The sequence below is a fragment of the Battus philenor genome, unplaced genomic scaffold (assembly GCF_028537555.1).
Source record: "Battus philenor isolate CCGP_79_NKW_IND1 unplaced genomic scaffold, ilBatPhil1.0.hap1 SCAF_2, whole genome shotgun sequence".
Lineage (NCBI taxonomy): Eukaryota > Metazoa > Arthropoda > Insecta > Lepidoptera > Papilionidae > Battus > Battus philenor.
Window position 1 is genome coordinate 5655597 of NW_027181682.1, and position 21847 is coordinate 5677443.

The 21847-nt window shown below is 33.8% G+C and overlaps 1 protein-coding gene across 2 annotated transcripts in view; it reads right to left on the reverse strand.

Annotated features, from left to right (window-relative positions):
* GckIII (Germinal centre kinase III) overlaps positions 1-21847 on the reverse strand; it is an 89804-nt gene that overhangs the window by 60766 nt on the left and 7191 nt on the right. The window contains exons 1-2 of one of the 2 annotated variants that reach the window (XM_068765099.1): positions 7423-7717; positions 391-615 (exon numbers count right to left, since the gene is read on the reverse strand). In XM_068765099.1, the coding sequence (XP_068621200.1) occupies positions 391-615; positions 7423-7707 (510 nt within the window). In that variant the 5' untranslated portion in view covers positions 7708-7717. Of the gene's footprint in view, positions 1-390; positions 616-7422; positions 7718-21847 lie in introns of those variants that run through there. The other variant, XM_068765101.1, reaches the window with a different exon arrangement.

Consider the following 21847-nt stretch of genomic DNA (forward strand, 5'->3'; position numbering starts at 1 on the left):
TGTGGGGAAGTAATGCCACACGTAATGTATATATTACGTATGCTACTCATCTTCAAAAACTACCCGGCGATCGACAGCTACAACACCGGCTACACAGACAATGATTGATGGCTTCTATTATAGCTCGACGGGAAATACTCTATGATGTGACCGCGTTTTATCTACCAATGTAGATGTACACTAACAGTATTTGAATAATGTATTTACGTTACAAATAATACAACCAAAGTTACGACAAAAATAACTATTTGTTACGATTGTGCAATTGTAAATAAATATTAACCAGTAGAAACAAAATTTTAAATAAACAATGGAGATCTTTTTCTATTAAGTTTGCCGACATCATCAGACTTTACAAACTATACAATGTACAAAACAAACGGCACTTACCTTTAAGTATGATCCATAATATTTTGTGACGTACGGGCTGTCGCACTGTGACAGCACCATAATCTCCTGTTGAATGTCTTCGATCTCATCTTCGGCTTCCTCGAGATCAATTATCTTGATTGCGACAACTTGTTGTGTTCTATTGTCGACGCCCTTAAACACCTCGCCGAAGGAACCCTTGCCGATCTTCTCTTGTTTCGTGAAGATCAGCTCGGGGTCGACCTTCTGCAAAATATTAATAAATTTTAATGTGATTCATAACAGTCGCCAAGCTCTTATATTAGTTATTAAAATCCAAAATTAAACCTAAAACCCGTCATGCGAAATCCAATAGCTGTATTTCGTAAAATGCTTTCAAACTACATTTAAAATATCTTACAATATCGGGCTATTCATACATTTTTCTACTTTTTAGTCTTTGTTTAGCACCGTCACTTTATTTCATTGCAATATTTATATGATTGCAATGAAGTAAAATCGTCGCCGTTTGGTTGAAATTTATTATTTTATACAATTATTTTATTTTATTTTGTTATTTATGTACATTATAATAATAAGATACTAAAAGTTGACCATAAATCAAGCCTGGGACGCATAATGAAAAACATCGATATTTTTCTATTTATTCGGTTTTATTGAGTGCAGTAAAAACAGATATTAACAATTTAAATTTGTGAATATTATCTAATGCTTACAGCTCTATATTTCCTATGGCCATAAGCAGCATAACTAACCTTATCATTATTTTAAAGTTATATTTATGTATCGATACTGACATTATATTTATCTAAAACACCAAATTTATTTAGAGTCTTGCTATAAAATATTGTTACAGTGTGTTAGCTTAATACAATAATTTAAAACCGTTTAAAATATATAACGCTTATTCGAAGTAGTCCTCATTGGCTGCAATAAAACTTCTGAAACGAACCATCATTGCATATGTAGTGTAACTATGAAAATATGCAAATAAATTAAAGTAAAAAGTTGAATGATCATTCCTGTACGGTTCTAGAAAACAATCCATTGCTAAAAATAAATAAATGAATTTTTACGGAATAAATCCAATACTGTTTCGAAAAGTATGAATTAGTCGTAAGTAAACGCATTTAAATTTCGGTTTTAGTCAAAGGACGCGTCATCATTCCTTAACCAAAATTGAAAAATCTGACAACTTTAACAGAAAAATACATAAGTAACCATTGAGTATAAAATTTAAAACGATAACTGAATCGCTAATCTCAAAGGAATTCGATAAATACGGATTAATATTGGACAATAGTACAAAAACATGTCAAATGATAAAGTGGATTATTAGCAATAACTTTAAATAGAAAAATAATGTTAATTATGAATAAGTGTGATAAGTAAAATGGCTGCGTGTTATCGTTATCACACTGGCCACTAATGCAAGACCACTTAATGGATACCTATGTTTCCTTTAAATTTACTCGATAAGCTAAAAGGTAATGTCCCTCGATTTTAAAGTAACGACCAGTCCTGTCCGTATTTAGTCAGTTTAGTTTAAAGGTTTTGTTGAAATATACTCGTTTAAATATATGACACATCTGAAGACTACAAAATTATATTTGTGAAATCGCTGGACTATAAGATGAAGAATTTTTTTATTATATGATAAGACATTTCAATTTTCAGTTATTTTTTTGTATCTTCATCGTAGTTTAAAATTTCTAAGATTAACAATTTAATAGTCATCATTGATGTACATCAAAAATTGTATTTGGTAAAATACCTATAGTAAAAATGTTCGTAAATTATGCAAATCCTAATCGTCCGAAATTAGCCATCATTCCTTGCGTGTCCATATTTTCAATGGACATCAGAATTTACGATACTGTTATTAACCTTCAATGTGTAAAACAAGACTTGAATTTCGTCCATCACAAATACGAATTTTAAGACAAACAAAACTAAAATTGACAATAGTACAACATGATAAACATATAAGGTACTAATGGACTTAAGAAAAAATAAAATTTACGGTTTAATTGGTTCCAGGTGTAAAAGTATTAAGGGGTAACTCATTTGTCATCAGAAATCTTTAAAGCTAATACGCCTACAACCAATCACTCTGTATAAATTCTGCTTACTATCGTATGATAAATGAAAAACTTAGATTAATTTTTACTAAAAATAACGTAACATAATAATACGGATGTGATATGGTATAAATATGGTCTCTTAAAAAAAAATCCGCAGACACTAGTAAAAATAATACCTAACAACTAACAGAACTACATATAACACCTCTTGCTTATTGTAGGAATTTATCCAACTCCGGTCACAGTCAAGGCTTCGCACGAAAGAGATGCGTTTGAATGTCTGAAGACGTGACAAGTTTACCTAAAGCAGTCGAAGTCGCCTCCTTATTATAAAAAAGACAGGCGGCGTTGGAGGCGTGAAACACCGCACTGTCATTCAAATTTACGAAACTTTGTTGTAGAATTGTCGAGTGGTTTGTCATCATCTTTATGGGAATTACCAGTCAGTATTTTCAAACGTATCGGGCTGTTTAAACCGGTTACGCTGTCGGATTAGGGCATGAATTTGATTAAACTAATTTTGAATTGCAATAAATATTATGCAAAACAACAGCAATATAAATTCAGGGGATAATTCAACTATGAACATAGTCTTAAGAATGTTTCTAAGACACTGTAAGAAACGAATTTTCTTTACCGATCTGTCTAGTTCTAAGAAACCTATAATATAAATCATAACAATCATTTATTTCATTTTTTTATATAAAAAAGTTAATTTTAATCACGATTAAAAATTTCACACAATTTTCTGACCGTTTGTATAAATAATTATCAACCACAATTGAATTCGTAAACGTTATAAAGTACTATAATAAAATTTCACCAAAAAAGCTTTAAAAACAGGTTTCTTTAAAAAAAATTCCTATACACACATTAGTCTAATATAAATTATCAAGCCACTCACGCCTTTGATAAAGCTAGTGAGATAAAAACAAAACTAGTTTTTCATTCACAAATTCAATTAAGTAAAAATGTAAAACACGAAACGTTCGCTTATTTACGCTTGAATGTTAATTGTACATTTTTAATGTATTATTATTATATATGTTCTTAGATAAGAATTTATAGAAACCTATGAATCATACGCTAGTTTTATATTTCACTAATTATAATAAAATTTAATATGTACGTACATAGTTTCCCATAAGTCAATGTAAAACCGAAATTTACATTATTTCGTAGGGCAGGTTAATAGCTAACCCCAGATAATTAATAAAAAATGATGTCATTAAAAATTGTTATTATATGTTTCACTTCTTGGGCAACCCTTTCATAAACGACAGGCAAAAATTCACACTGCAATGGCCAGGTTTTGAAATAATATAAGCTTACTATAGCTTTTTGTCAAACATGCCATTTTGTAAGATGCCATTTCGGCTAGTAAAGTCAAAATATAAAATAGTGCAGAATTTTTTTTATTTATTTTGTTGCCTTAGCTGTTCTGTATGCTTTATATATTCTTATGCCCAATATTTTTTTACTTAATACTATTAAGTTTTTTGTTTTGGCATAATAACTTATAAGACCATAAAAAGTATTCTGAAAAATATTAGAAATATGTTTTCTGATTATTACTTTGACTACAGAGTCCAAATTTATTAAAGTACAACAGTATAGTAGATTAAAATGATAAGACATCACACAAATAAAATTTTATTCAATTAAACCTTTTAATTTTACGGACAAAGCATTTAAAACCAATTTTGGCGCGCAGAGAAAAGGCATTTTTATTGCAACAACCGTTCACTCGGAGCTTTTAATTATAATGTTACCAAACGAGGTAAAGGAGGAAGATAAAAGGAGTTCAGATTGCAAGCTGAAACCAATTTAATTATTCATATTAAATTCTCATTGTACAATATCTAAATAATACTATGAAAACTTTACTGCTCTTGGTAAATTAGTAAATATTTCATACCAAAAATACTAAATTTAAATTTACCTTATTATTAGCACCTAATGTGGGGTACATTACATTATAACAACGTTTACCTAGTGTATCTGAGAAGAGTAAACGTCGGCGTTCGTCTTTGCAGTTGTATTATTTATAAATGCAATTTGTAACAAAAAAAGGAATCGAAGAAATTACGTTTAAAGTCAACACATTAATTAGTTATATTAATAATTTGTTTGCCGAAAAAGGTAATTTTTACCATCATCAGAAGATGATTGAATTGTAAGAACAATCATAGACAAAATTAAAGTAAATTATCTAATAAGTAGGTAGTTTATCTAAATCCATACAATACTGTTGTTAGAATATATTTAAAAAAAAATTTTCACTCAAATTCCCCATCATGGTTTCTGTATTAGATCATTCATCATTCACAATCGAATCATATTTATGAGTCTTAACCAGTTAAAAGATATCAACATTCCTCCGGCAATCAAATAAAATTGCGATATCTTTTGATAATGATCTCATTAGCAGATCTAGATTTTACTAAGTTAATTAAATTGATTAAAATTCAATTATACTATATCACAGTGTATTACTTAACAATTCCTAATAAAACCATTAAGACATTTAACAACATAAAAAGATTATTGCGGTTAATTACTATGCGAACAGAGATTATTGTCTAATTAAGGTGAACTAAGGTATAAAATTTTACATCTCCGATTAAAGTATGTTGTATCTAAAACAATATCGACATATACAAACAACGTCATAAACGATTACACTCTCCCTGTTACTAACAATGAAAATTAAAAAAAAAAAACTTAATGAGCAAGGAATGGATTATGAAATAATAAAGGTAAAATTACTTAGTTCTATATTTTAATAATTGTCTTAACTATTTGCCGACTGCACAAATATTTAAACATATGTCTCAAGTTTATTTTTCTACTGGAGTTGAATTGCATACCTGCAATGGTAAATGGCTAAAGGAATGTTGTCGTTGAGGATCATCATAGATCATCTAATCCATTTTTTTTAATTATGGTACATTGTTGTATAATTAATAAAGAATACATAACTAATTTACAGTTAGATATAAAATTGTAGTATTGATATATAAATAACAGGAAATACACAGAGGTAGACCAACACAGTTGATATCTGCGGTCTAAGTTTTAGGTCGTGTATCGTGTCACAGAATAAGCGACGGGTCGAGCACCGCGGACGCAACGACCTCAGACGCATTTGCTATTCATTACATTCTGCCCTATAAAGAAAACCACCTCACTTAAAAGACTATCGGAATGCGTTCAACTACACGCGTGTTTCCACTAAACCTTCGCGTTACGTAAATAAATGAATACGAAACATTTCTAGAGACCAGTAATGCAATAATATTTAAAAAGTTGTAATATAATTCCCTTTACTGTGAATTTATGTATCACTTTAAAAATCGAGAAAAATTTGTTACACACAAATCCAAATTCATTTTAAATAGACAAACGTTTTGAACAACTTGAAGCAATAAACTGGTGGTCTTTATCCTATAAGATACTATCCGAGACAAATTAAAATGCTTTGCTAACCATTATTCACTATACATTTTTCGTGCACACCTTTGTGCTTCTGCAGCATAAAAAAGCAAGCACAGAGATAATAAAAATGTTAATGCATAATTACAGATCTTTGGTAACCCAACGGTACAATACTGAGATTTGTATTACAATCTTATATAATTCACACTTCATTCTTTAATTATATAGAATTTGCACTGCTCGCAAACAATTTTTACTAAGGCAGCAGCATCGCATCCTCTGCGTGTCACACTGCGATCGCCAATCCAAACGTGGCGATTATGGTAATATCCTTATAGATGATCTTTAAAGAGACCTATGCCTAGCAGTAGGCATCTATAAACTGGCTGAAACAACGATGACATGAGGATAGCGCATATAAATATATTCAAGAGCAACAAGTCTGATAGACTATCTACATTCTAGATTATGCTAACATTACGTTTCTAGATTTAATTTAATTATTTAAAAATTCTGAATTACACTAACAGAGAGACAAAACAAATCTGACTTAATAAAGCGAACAAAAAGAAAATTATATAGTCTGAGTTTATAACATAAAAAGACTATTAGTGACAATGCAGCTTTTCTTTCTATTGTATCCTGACTGCATTGATGCAGTGCCAATAAGTGACGTGTAGTTAATTCTTTCTTACCGAGTCATGCGCTAATGCTTGAAAAATGTAATTCAAACATCTATTGCAAATTATATTGAATAAAGAAAAACAGTTTCTTCTACATACCGTTAAATAAATACCTTTAATACAATGCTTTTATAAATTCTTTGGTCCTGCGAAATTCGACAAGAGGTGTAGGTGAGGTAATTGTACATTAGCCGTCAAATGAAAACTTTATAAGTGATTTGATGAAATTATTTTCAAAGGCAAAATGGTTTAAATCTCATATCATCAACTCATAGGCATGAACCGATAAACGAAAGTTAGAAAATAAACGTATATTGTAAAAATTTGATCTATCTTTTTTATTTTTTATGGTGCATAATCCGGCCAGAGAAAAGTAAATTGGATAGGTCAAAAAAAGGAATTTCTTTACGACATGAAATATGAGTAAATAAAAAAGTTATTGTTGGATAGATTATTAATAAGTATTACATTATATTAGAATCACATTTACCATATTTTTATTTGTTTATAGCATCTTTATGTATGGGTATGTCAAACAAAACCCGTAGCTGCGCGAGCGCAGTTATTACGTGACACGAGGAAGTACAATTCGTGCCAAATCTGGAAAGTTATCGACATTGCGACAGCAAAGACAATTTATTTATATCTGTAATACCAAATTGGGAAAAATGGCTAAGTTATTTTGTGTTTTAAACTTAAAAGGCTGTTCGTAAATTAAATTACATATCACATTTGAAGTATATGATAACTAGAAAAAGAACCAAAGATTAAAAAACGAAAAAGAAATCTTTAAGTTTCATCGTCAAAAAGTCAATTTTAATTAGTAGCACACTCTGTTTATTACTTACATAAGGAATATTTTTGCTATTCGAAGGCCTTGAAGGTGCAGGACGCGCGGGCTGAGGCGGTACTTTCGATTGCCTTCGATCGAACGAGGAAACGTTGTTTCCAGTCCAGCTCCAGCGACTCGGTCCATTAACACCGTGCGGCAAGGAGTACGAAGACTGCGGCCTCAAATGTCTCGAGCCGGGTCCGTACAATACGGGTCCGGCCGGACCGCGCTGCGGCCCCGTAACATTCGGTCCTTGCACATAATGGTAGTGCGGAGGATTCGAAACAGCAGCACCCCACATACTACTATAACACTTTACACCTCTTTTGCACTACACGATACAAATCACCTCATCGCACCGACGACGACCGCACAACTAACGCAATTCGGCATTCCTTTCTTTTCACAAATAACCTTATCTATTAAAAAGCGATAATTAGCTAATCATTTACTTTTAATATTGTAAAAAGCGATAACGCGCAGAATGAGCTACCAATCTCTAGCAAGCGATTCGAACAACTGTTCGCGATGGAACAATCGCTTCAAAAGGAACACTTGGAAAGCAAGCATCACCGGATGCATATGCGACGCGCAAAGAATAATTTGACGGACAATTGTTAGGACGTAAAAGGTCGCCGGTGAACTTGGCGTAATTTAGACTTCCACGTTAACAATTATGAGGAATTCGGTCACTGAAACTGTACAAAAGGTAATCACGTTTTCAAAACCGCAAACGAAGACTAGCGGAACGAACAGTACCTCTCATGAAATTTGATAGAACGACAGAACGAACGGTTGCTTGCGCTCCTAGTTGACAGCGCTGAATATGTGTATTCAGTGGTAACTTAGCGCAACTTGGTTCCAGTCGACCGAGCGCCGCAAGAGAAATCAGTCCCGACACGTCAAATCCATCGTGATGGACGGCGTGTGAGTTTGAACGCACTTGAGTGTAGACTGGTTGCGTGCTGGTCGGTTCCACGCAGCGGAGCGTTCCACGCCGGCCGTCCTGGCAATTGCATTATGATTTTTCGCAAGGGCGCGCGGGGTCGCTGCGGCGCGCGGGGGAGGCGACGCCCGCACTGGAGCGTGCAGCAGCTGCTTTGCGGCCGAAGCGAAACTTGCGCGCGGAACGCCAACGCGGATATTCACGCTTCAAAGTCAACACCCACCGACTCGCAGCTCACGATATCTATCGCCAACGCCTGCGCTTACGCAAACACTATTTCACGAAACCACACTTTCGGACAAACAATCGCAACGACTTATGATTACTTCCTGAGAAAAATGGACCCAAAAAAAATAATGAAAAAAAAAATGAGAAAAGAAAAAAAAATAATATACAATAATGAGAATCGATAATTATTACTCATGTGGAACGCGAAAGTCGGCAAAACAAAGGGGTTACAAAACTTTCGATGTCCCTCGACGACAAAGCGCGTATGGAAACAATAAGAGACATTAGTATTCAATGTACGAGCCTCGGTGGTAGCTGGCTGAACTGTCCAGAGAAGTCACCGGCCGAGCAACCGTGATCAGAATACTGACCTTTGTGGACTTCACGCATTCCTTGCTTTACGGCAAAGTTACGCATCGCCATAACCGTACGACATTGGGCAACGCGACCCACATACATTATTTGTTGTATGAACCGTTAGTTTTTGACAGGGCCCACTGGACTATTTGAACGAATCGATTTAAAATTTTGTAAACTACCGCCATTAAACATTAACCCACTTGCATCATAAAGAAATATAAAAAAGAGCCTACATCACCGATCGACCGACCTATATTTTTTTATTATTTAAGTGTAAAATGGTAAAAAACTAGCTTTCAACATTATTATTATTTATATTAGTAATTATGTGTAGTGTGGCAATATTTGAAATTTAGAATGCATATAATCAGTTTACAATTTTCACACTGGTAAATAGGTTTCTCCTTTTTCCTTTCTTTTCGGTTAAGAAAAAATTTAGTACCCAAAAAAGAGAAGCAAAATAGCAAATCATCTTAACATCCTAACATTGGAACAGTTATCATTATCAGTGCTTGCAGTGTGTGACTATTAAAAAATTTGCCAATTGCTCCGGTGATAGTGGCCAGGAAAAATTGGACGTATGTATAGGTTTTCGATGCAAATGGATTAACCAGAAGCTTGGATGAATTACAGTGACTGTGCTAAAGTGTGTGTGTAATTATTGAAAGGCACTGTTGATTGTTACAAATAAATTATGTTCACTTTCACTTTAACTTATTTGATACGTAAAATCCACTTAAGTTTGAAAATATAACCAATAAATGTTATTGTTTTATAACTATGTTAACTGTATTTTTATTCTTTACACAAAAGCGGGAAGAACAGTCTTCCAAACGACTACCGACAATGCTTAAACATAACTGAAATTGATGCTCTGAAATCTATAGGCGCAGGAAAACATCCAACACGTCTATTGAATGGTAATGAATGGTTATTGGATTTATCGGAACAAACAGAATTACTTATAGATGCATCACATTTCCGATAAGGAGCCGGATTCGTACCATAATTAAATACCAGGCTGATACATATTTCAAAATAGGAAAACATTTGATAATCTTCCTCTTATTGTTCGTTTAAAAAAATAAAGCCAACAACAATACGTATGGAGAACAAAGGTTTGAGTTAAAACATGCCATAATTCACAATAAATTCCTCGTCGAACAATACACGCAAACAAATGAGAGAAACTAACACGACTATGCGTGTATATGACAAGCGAAATTAAACAAAACGCAATCCAGTTAATAGCAATTTGGTGCAACGCAGTGTTTCGAAATTGTTCGTGTTCCGTCATTGCGTAGCTGTTCCAGGAGAATGACCTATTTACGGACAAACATTACTTTTTAAATACAACTTCAGTTAATAAGACTATTATGTCAACCGATAGATGCCCACTGCAAAGTTCTTCACGATGACCAGACTTGCGGTGCCCGACTTCTCGCGGCGTTGACTGTATCCTCGGACCTCTTATTGGGGACTATAACCTACCCACGCCAGCTCTAACGGATGTCGGAGGGCCGAAATAAATTTATTCGTAGAGTAAATTTTATAGAGAATGTGTCAACATTTTTCGCAAGCGATCAGATAGAGAGCGAGCTGCGAATGTTTCTAACATCCTATTTGCGTCACATCGGAAACGCATTAAGCGAACGCGAGGACGTTATAAGAGCGCAATATCCGACCAGCGGTCCACCCGTGTGCCAATGCTACAATACCAGATAAATATTACATTGAATTAGAGATAAGTTTCACCTTGCTGCTATTTTTAATTTCTAACCCCAAATATAAAGAAACTCAAAAGACTAGAGCTGACTTTAAAAAATAGTTCAGAATATAATACTATTGTTAAAATAATATTATGTCTGAACATTTGATTGATTGATAATTTTAGGTCGTCAAAAAATTAATAAATTTTCATTTTAATGCCGATCTAGGTAAATTATTAATTATCCTTTAATTACACTTTTTTTTTGTACTTGACTTCAGTTTCAGATAGTATTTTTTCTTTAAACTTTAAAATATAATTTTAAAATATTATTTGTATACCTACAAATGGTAAATGGTACAAACACTACAATGGTAAAAAAACAGTTCAAAAAAGGATTCGATTATAAAATATTATATGCTATTATTATTACACCATCCCTATATCGTCGCGTTTATATTATTGTTTAGTATTCTTTAAAGACATTTAATAATATTTAACAAAAATAAATTTCAGCTAGCGTAATTATCATAATCAAAAAGATAACAGTAAAGAAGGTAACAACAATTAGTTGGTTACTAATGAAAGTGACACTACTATTACTAAGTACCGTGTATTTATAATATGCAATGTCTTCCAACACAAGAACAGTAGAGATTAAACGTTTCATATGATAGTTTTACATAACTTAAATACCGAAAATCGTTTGTGTTTAAAAATAGAAATAATTTAAGTGTATTTATTCCTTTTACCTCAAAAAGGTCATTGTTACCGGCAAAGTCGACAGTAAGAGACCAAGGAAGCGTAATCCTACGAGTTGGATTGACCAATTTCGCACCACTGTCAATATTAAGGTTTCTGAGGCCGTACACGTCATGAAGAACCGGAACAGATAGAGTAACATCTTAAAATTTAAGATAACCAGCATGATTGAAGTCACGGTCACGACCCACAGCATTAGGGAAAGGACGCAAATAAGTTACGCTTATTACAAAAACATGCCTAAAGTTAGTTAATACCAACTGTATTAAATAATCGTAAATCGTACACTGTTATATGAAATGTTGATACGTGTAAGATGGTCCACGGTATTATTAAACTTTCCAAACATCTGCACTGAGGTTCATTATGAATTATTCGTTATTTTATAGTTGGCGCCCATATTAAATTAGAAAATTATATGAAGAAATATTCTTCACAGTAGTTCGTTGCGGTTGTGGGGGAACTTTTAATATTGCCGAGATTTATCACGAAATGGATATTGTTTATTACGCCAAATGATTTGTGGGAGTCATTTACATATTTACCGACCACTTAGTATTCGGGAAAGCATGCAAAACCTAAGTACCTGTTATGATTGGACGTACTCTACGCAGTAGCGAAATACTGCCTGTCTGTACTACTGTCTTTGAAGTACTAATTTTAAATTATATAGCTTTAGCAACTTAAAGTACTTTAATATTGTAAGTAGAAGACGAAACTTAAAAGCGATAAAACATTTAGATCGGCACCATTACTAGATCAACCCGATTTCGATGAAAGTAAACACTATGTTCGCCCGTATTGCAATAAAATGTTCACATTTCAATAGCGACCTTGCTGAGAGCACTCGATTATTCAATGAAGACGGTTTGTTCAAATGAATGCAGCGACGGCGATGGTCCGAAAAGAGCTATTTCCAAGTGGAGCGCGACGAGGCGGAGGCAAAGCAAATAGGTGGCACGGGGCCGCCGCCTGTACACTCTCTACGTCGCTATGCTAGTTTTACGTTATTTACAAATATCCACACACAGAAAGCTAAAATCACATTCTTATTTTATTACATATTTTTGTTATAGTATGCAATCATGCTAACGACACATCTCTGGCGGCGTAAGTTAAAAAGTAAGTAAAGCTACAAACTCTAATAGTATTTTATGCCTTTCGAATACTTATTGAACTTTCTTCCTGGCAAGTTATCTAAATTTTGGAAAAAATTAAAAACTTTAAATGCAAGGCCTGGTTAGAACGGTGGATGACGCAGAACTGGTGTAGCTTAAAGACCGTCTGTTGTGCCGTATGAGGTCGGGCGGTATCGTGCATGAAGCAGCAGGGACGAGCTATTTATCGAAGCTGGTCGGAGATTTACGAGTTTCACTATTATTATGTTCGTTTCCTGCCAGTACATATCTGCAATAACGTTCGTGCTGTTTGATATACATAAGTCTCGACTTAATAGGGCAATACACTTTTACAATAGGATCACAGATGAAAAATCGTTTGTGTTAAGGGTTATTACACTATAAATGACTTCATAAAAGTAAAAAGTATTCGACTACTAGTGACAATTTCAGTATTTATTATATTAGTAATTTTCGTTAAAAGACAGTGATTGTGCAAGTTTCTTTTGCCTGTTCTTCTTAGGTTTGATACATTTATCGTCGTATTGCATCATCCATAAATTCAATAAATAAAATATTATTTATTAATAATTTGAATAAAAACTTATGATGAAAACTAGCACTCCACCCTCAAACAGTGACCATCACTATTCCGGGGTTTTTTGCTTGGGTCACTGCCTAGATTCATCACCAAGTTCTAATAAGCAGAATGATCGCTAACGATTGTCAAAAAGAATAAATTTATCGTCGCAAGTGACAATGCAGTTCGAAATCTTTTTCTCAACGCTTTCGTGTATAATTAACTTTTCCCTTATTTATATCGTATCGTTTATTATTCATCCCCATCCAATAATATTATAGATATGCTGTAAGGGAAAAGTTATCTACAGTGCCCTGAAGCCAAATCAGAGTTAAATACGCTACCCTAAGTCATCACAATCACATCATAACTTTAGCCATAGGACGGCCAAATCTGGATAAAGGTCTCTCCTACCAGCGGCCTACACCCCGCGTCCCAGCGACCTAAATAAGGTCGTCTATCCACCTCATGTTTGGATATCCTACGCTGCACAGAGTGACATCACTTTTCAATGTTCTAAGTCATCATTAGTAACACACGGTCGTAAGCTTTCTTCTCAAAGTATTGAGGGATATTGAACGAGATGTATCATAATTCCACGAACGCTGCCCATGTCAATTGGATCCGAGAACTGACTTCTTTTCCGACTTTTGACTTTTCTAATTTCACTATTGGCTCCAATTATCATCTTAAAAACTAATCTCATCTTATCTTAAAAATCTTAATAACTTTAATTATTGAGCACGTCACTGATATTGTGCTGAGCACGTCATCATGGGCGTTTGACATAATTAATATAAAAAAATATCAAAACAAACATTTACATAAACCTGTCCGAACATTCACTCAACAATACAAAGGGTTTTACGGTCGCGCGATTACACTGACCGACGCATAGGGAAAACAGTGCGGGGAGTCATGATACAGCAAAAATATGTATGTACCAGCGTGTTAGTTCAATTGATTTTTTTTTATGTTTAAGTAACCTTATTAACGAAGGTGTATTTTGACACAAAAGATATGATGTAATTAATAATATACAGCTCGTGAGGATGGGAAAAGTTGCCGAAAAGAATCACGTTAAATTTGACAACGGATGGGACATGTGAGCTGTCGTATTGTTCCAGGTATAAGAACTACCCAAAGAAGTGGTTAAATCTTTAATTTTAGATCAAAGATATACAACACAGAGAAAAATAATATACAGTACCAAAAAATAGGTAATCAAAAAATTATTACAGAATAAAAACGAAATATCGAAGAGAACATTATATATATTATATCGAAGACATTGCACAGATTTCGGTCTATTTTTATTATTGTTTGTAAAATGCTCCTCCGGGACGTCTAAATAATAGATAATCATGCTATGCATGCAATTGTTAATAACATTACCTATAACAGCGAATTGCGCAATTAAAATATTATCATTAATGCTAATATTCAAATAATATTGTAATTAGGCCAAAACAGCTATTCCACCAGTACTCTGTATAATGTCTTTTCAGTAATAAATTAAATCAATTAAAGTAAATGCATAAGATTGTAACGAACTATTACATATTTTCAGAAAAAAAAATTGTGACCGTACGTCATATTTACAGCATACTTGTTTCATTTTTAGAGACGTTCAGTAATAAATAATTTTCATAGAAATATATTAAAATATAGATATAAACTAACAAAATAAAAAATTATCACATACTTCATAAACAAGAAAGCTGTCTTCGCGGCGACCGATTTTCAGATTAAAATTAGTAAATAGGACAGATGGGTTTAAAATTTGTCACATATTTACAAATCAAGAACAACTTTAAGCCCACCAACAAAGCTAAATCAGATTGAAATAGGCGTTAATGATAACTCATGTTAATCGACACGCGAAATTAAAGATAATTAATTATGTTACGAATATGAAATTGACTCAAACGCTGACAACTCGACATAGGCCTCCTTCCTCAATTTTCAAAAGGACCTAAGAGGACTGCAAGGCTTATAACTAGAGTCTTCCGACAACCCTAACAGAGTCGTCTCTCCATTTTGTGGGTGAAAGTACCGCACTACGCTTGCAGGTCCGTCGTCTCCACGCCAGAACGGCCATCTGTTCTGCGCGCTATGTGGCCAACTCACTGCTACTTCAACTTGCCGACCCGCTGGCCCAAATCGGTTACATTTGTATAATCACTATAAAATCCATCTCACCATAAAAATATTTTATATCGATAACACTATATATATGAATATAAAAGGACAACGAATATGGATTGATAAATGGTATTTTAGTGAAACTATTGCAAAAGCAATGCCGCGTGTTGTGGAATAGACTTACATTTGGAAAGCGCCAGCGGCTATCGCGCCAGTCACGCAATACTGAATTGTCGATTAAAGCGAACGCAAGCTGAATCGTGTGCAAGCGGGGTGCGAACAGTTAAAGGTCCAATTAGAAGATTTGAGTACGCGTGACACTCGTAAATGCGGCACAAAAAATGCTAACAGGTTTACGAGTGTTAGACGTTAACAGAACCATAATATGAATATCATGCTTGGAAAAAGTTTAATACCTTTATGTTAATGATACCTTTAACTTAATGTTTCTGAGAATAATCCTAAATATTTAATACATTATTAAGGGGTCTACCGAACAGGAAAATATCCATCGCTTTTTACAATATTAAATTATTGTTAAGCGCGTGATTTATATTCAAAAATGAGCTATAAATTGTAATAAAAACGTTCATCTGCGTCCGTACAGAACAGTAGAATTTTTGACATTCTTTCGTGAATGCGTTACATTCCGAAATATACAGTGTGTGGTGGCAAGTTTATGTTTTCGTATTTAACTAACAAGCGGTATTTGACACACAATTTTAATAAAAGCATCCGACGACAGCATAGAAATGCGCAATTTATTTTTAAAGAGTGTGTCGTTCAAATGTCTTCTGTGGGGTGTCACACATCGATCAAAACAGAGCCTTGTGCTCTGCGCTTCGCGTTGCTAAACCTGGTTCAATTAAACTGATTTCTTAAAGCATGTTTTGTTTTAAATTCATAGGAGTTCTGGGATTATTATTGCAAGCTATCTCCCTGAGGTAGCCTTTTGTTAAAAAAAAAACTTCATTAAAGTAAAGTCTTACTTTAGTTATCACGGGATATTCCTAAAGCGACTGATCTGTATTTGTGGTAAAGTCTCCCAATGCAAATTCATCGAAGCTCTGGCCGTGTGTGCATTTGCAACATCCTTCGTTGGATGAGCTCTCAGGTTTGGCAAAAAGAAATCTTTAATCGTGCGTCAATAATTCGCACTACCGTCTGGGACATTACGAATATTTTCGAAAAAAAAATTGGCCCGATTATCTCATTCGTCATCGAATAAAGCAAACCAAACAATTACCCAGGAAACGACAGGTTTAATTTCGCAATGAATGCTAGTTTCGGAACAGGATTGGTTGTAGTACTTCAACTTGACTGTCAACAGGAGACAGGGATCTAACCTCTTTCTAGCTGCACCTGCAGCAGATGCGTCATTTCCAAAAATGGGATTAGCTGTGCGAAATTTTGTCAAACGCTTCAACATCGTTTGACAAAAAATTTTGATCAATTTTTGATCAAAAAATCTGTCTTTCAAAAGGATCGGACTTCAGGACCTTTTTTGAAATTTCTTGTGTAATCGCTCTTAATGTCCCAGCGGGACTGCTCTTTTCCGTATTGAAAGTCGAGGATTTTTACGTTAATTACTTTCAACAGTTCGATGTTTTAAGGAGTCCTCGATGGCGATAAGATCGACTGGGCCGTGGCCGTGGGGTGTTCATAACTGAAGCAGTTGTGCGGAATCTCTGCTACCAGGAACAAATTTAAGCTTATTCCATCACTTATTCGTCGAATACCGACGTGTGATCGAGATTGTCGCCGAGGAGTTAGGTAAGAAATATTATTAAAAAAGCTTCAGCAGCGATCGCGCGATGCTCACTCGACCACTGTAACATCGTAACTGCGAAATCCTCACGGTCAGTGATCCCAACGCCACCACTGTCCCTTCGCACAGTTTATAACATTTTGAAAAAAAAGTACTTAAAAACATTAATCTACAGCTAGAAACCGTGTAGTAGGAATATATCTTCCGGACAAAAGGTTAAATCAGAGTCAGTTCAAAAAAGCTGTCGTCATCGAAATGGGCGGTTGTTAAGCACAAAAAGTTTTAGTTTCTCTGTTAAACAAGTTAGTTTATATTTTCATATCTTCAGGTAATTGAACGTCATTCGCTTTATGTCACGGTTAAGCGATAACAAGGTCCATCCAGGATAGAGGCAAGTAAACACTCCACACTATTACGTTACCGCATGACGTATAAGCGAAACATGTTTCTATCTTAAATGTGCTAGGTTTTACGTAAGAGTTGCGTTAAATGTTGCTCAAGTCAGACAGCTCGGTTTAAACACACAGGGAATTTGCGTCAAGGTCAGTTTGACCGCGCAATTAGCAAGAGTTTACGGTCGTTTTGTAAATACAAAACGGTGCGTGTCACTAAGAAAGTCGACGATTAAAATAAAACCTACAAACCTAATTTAAGACATTGCAAAAGATCATAATATATACAAAAAGTTTGTTATTTAAGGAAATTTTAAGTTATTGTTATAAGTTCCGATATAAAACTTATTTTAAAAAAAGTTGTTTACGTAAAAACTTTTGGGCAACAAAATAAATTATTATTATTACTGGTTATAAATAACCTTTCCCATTCTTGAACTGCGGCCTCTCCGATCTTTATGGGGATCTAATCAGATCTAATTAAGGCAAACTAGATGATTGATGTTATTGACAGTTTTTATTACTGCAATTCTACGTGCATTTTAACGCGAATCTAAAACTTGGAAAAGTTCTAAAAGTGTTATAAAAGACATGGCAATTCCACCGAAAGCAATCGTTTTATATTTTCATTAATTATTTCTAACCTAACACTAACTTTGAATCATGCCCAAGCTTTGCATGTGCATCATTCATCATTATCTATTTTCTTTAACTTTTAGCTATTCATATTATTATTTAACTGTGATAATATTAATGCATACTGCAAGTTGAGTTGCAGAACAGAAATAAAAACATAAACGGCTACGAAAAGAGATTAATCAAGTTACCTCAGCTAATACAATGTAGTGAAAAAGATTTGAGATTTGTGACTTTACTGACTACACTTTTAAAAGTCAACGCGCTATTTTGTCATTATCACCTTAAGGTGGTATTAGCGGTCACGCCACTTTATGCCATAGAAAAACAACTTAATTTTCAAACCATTTACACATCTTACTTTAAATACGTTTCAGCACGTAACAATAAACAAATCATAAAAGGAATCTCTTAATCCGTTTATGTCTTAGAAATTATAGTACGTAATTGAATTTACTTAACGAAATGATTATAATATTCTTTATCTATACTTGTATGGCTTAAATTACGTTATAGACTAGTTAATCTAATCAATTAAGTAATTGAATTATTTTTTTCGCCTGTTAAGCACGCAGACAACATCAACACAGTCGTCTGTATTATTAACAAATATTTACTGATGAACTAAAACGATGGTAGTGTTTTAAGTATAATATTTTACTGAAAGTGTGTGTTAAAGGCCAAACAATCCAATAAACTCAAATGAAGCCGTAATGAAGTGGCACTGAAACATATTATTAATTGATACATTTGCATTACAACATAAAAAAAAAACAAATCATCACGCATTTAATAATAATATAATAATAACTACATGTGAAAAACATCGATCGTTTGCTATACGTGTGCCTATAAACACAGGGTAAGTATGTACACGCGAACCAAATAATTCTTTGAACGTTACAGCCCGAAATCGATTACCCATCAAAAGAGTACTGGTGCGCCGAAAATAACTCTAAACTATATATATATATATATACGGGGTATCGATTTGTATAGCATAACGAATGGAGACAAAATTTTACATCGATTTTGTTACACGCTAAATATAACAATTGTTTCTTTTACAAAACCTTACCACGTTACTCTATATATACTTTTGAATTCAAATACAATACATTTACCAACATCCTGCAAGACCTATGCTGCTGTATTATTATATAAAAGATATTCAAAAAGAGCTTTTTTATTTCCGTAATAAATTACTTTTATTTTATGAACATAGCGGAATAGCAATTAACGACAGCGATGAAAAATTTTAGAATTGAAATAAATTTATTTGCAATTTAATAGGAGGTAACGAAAATTATAACTTTTACTTCGTGGTAATTATTTGTCTCATAAATTTACATTAAATTACGGAACCGTCAGTGTTTTACAATGAAAGCCTAATTTAGAGATACTGCTAAAATGTACACACATGAATAAATATACATAGTATTTAAACATACACGTAACGTACTATGTTGACTTTATAAATGTAAATGGCTATAATCTAAAGTGTGTAGTAAAATTTATTCAATATATTTTGAAGACGCTACATTTTTTTATTAAAATAAACTTTGCCAGCGTTTCAAAGATAAATTAATATAGTGAGTAATTCTTGTAGTTAGGTAATGTAACGAATTCTTATTTATTTATTTACTCTTTGTTGTGCATCAATAAACATGAAAAGAAATCATGAGTTACAGGCCTAAAAAGTATATTTGTGTAATAATATTAAACATTACACCGATGAAAACAGTGTTAATCTGTTGTTTTAAAGCCAACATGTTTCGTACGTGGGACGTTAAGTTATACTACGGATATCAAACAGATCTGACGACACGATATGCGTCATTTGAATATTTCATCATCACACGATTGGTAACTTTGATTTAGTAACGTAATGATAGTTAATAAATCAATAATAAAAGGTAAAGATACACAAAAATTAATAGTATTTCTTACATATTTAGTCTTAAATTAAGTTAGTTTTTAGACTTACAGAATTTATTTGGACGGGTATCCATATATAAATTGATAATACATATATAAATTTGTGACGTGCAAAGTAAAACAAAAACTAATTAGTCCCTCAGGACGTCATAAAATCTATAAAAATGCAAGAGACTAAATCAAAATTAACAAAAATCATAATGTTTTGAACAATGGCTCATTCCTGTTGGCCAGCGAGTATCTATTGCCGAAGCAATTAATATTGATGGGCCGACCTCGACTGCCGCAAATGAATATTTAAAGCTTGTCAAATACTGAGTCACGCCCCGATGGCAACTTCTTGAGCAATAACTTCAGTTATCGTTATTGGTAGATGTAATGAATAATATTTCCTAAGTTATATATTTATAGATTACATTCAGTTATTTAACTAAAATATAAGATATACACAGGATGATAGGCAATAGTATGAAAGGGGTAATATGTAGCTGCAAAAAGCTTTAATTTTCAATTAACCTGTATAGGGTGATTTACACTGACATTAAGTTAATTATTATTTATGAAACTGTTGATCATATAGGGTGTACCATATATTTTTTGACAAAAAAACAATCACCCTTTTACAGACAACAATAAACCACCATGTATATAAGATATAAATTTGTTATTTTTAGTTAAGAGTAATGTAAAATAGTAAATTTTTTAAACGAAATCAACACGAATAAGAGAAATTATTTTATATCGTATATTGAACGTCTAATAAAATACCTTCTCGGGACAGCAATATCGGAAAAACGGAGTAAATGACGATACGTGACTTTCGAAACATTGGATCGCATTCTTTCACGCGTGTTTATTTATCGACCGATCTTCGCGGTTTCATAACGTGTGTCAAAATACCTCATTTAACCTGAGCCACTTCTATTTATTATTTTATTTATTTTATAAGATAGTGTCATCACTATGTAACGTACGAGGGAGCGTTCAAAAAGAGCGGCGGCCTCTCAATCCGGTTAAATTGTAGTATTTAGCGGTCCAAGCCAAGAACCCCCAGGGAGCGTCCGAGCTTCGCTATCTAATAAGAAGTTTTAGGCTGAGCGCTCTCCGCCGTTCTGTCCCCTCGAACCCGCGGAATCTAAAAATGCCACTTAGGCAGAAGTGCAAGCCAGGTCAAAAAAAAGATAAGCTTTAGATGTCGTACAGCCGCCGCTCTATAATCTTTTGTTACAGCAAAAGTGAATATCCTTTAGGCAACTAACGAGAAGGATAAATAATTTTTATTAACTACTTCATTAACGTTGTAACATAATGTAATAATACATAAGATGCTCACTATATGGTATTATAGACTTGCAAAGATCGCCACAATATCCGGTCATGCGCTGCCCGTATCCAGGCGACATCCCGCAACCTTGACTGTCATCGGTGCACCTAGTGGGAAGCCTACCCACGCTGTCTCTACCAAATCATGGTCGCCCCACTCGAGAACCTTTGGCCCCAACGGCTGCCAGTTTCAACTAACGAGCAACGTCGGTGACTTTGGTTCTTTTACGAATCTCCTCCCTTTTGATTCGATTTTGCTGCGAAACTCCGAACATAACCCTCTCCATTTCTCTATGGGTGACCTTGAGTAGGACCCATCGCAAACTACCACGTCACAGATCGATAGATCAGGCATCATCGGCTTCACAAATTGGTCAAGGACCTTCGCTCTTCAAACATTACGGTATTTTAGACGAGAAGATGTTAAAAAGGCTGACCAATATTCACTCAAAAAAATTACACAATTACATTTGAAGTTACTAATATTTTCCTTGTAATTAATTAAGAAATCAATAACCAATTACCATCGATTTACTG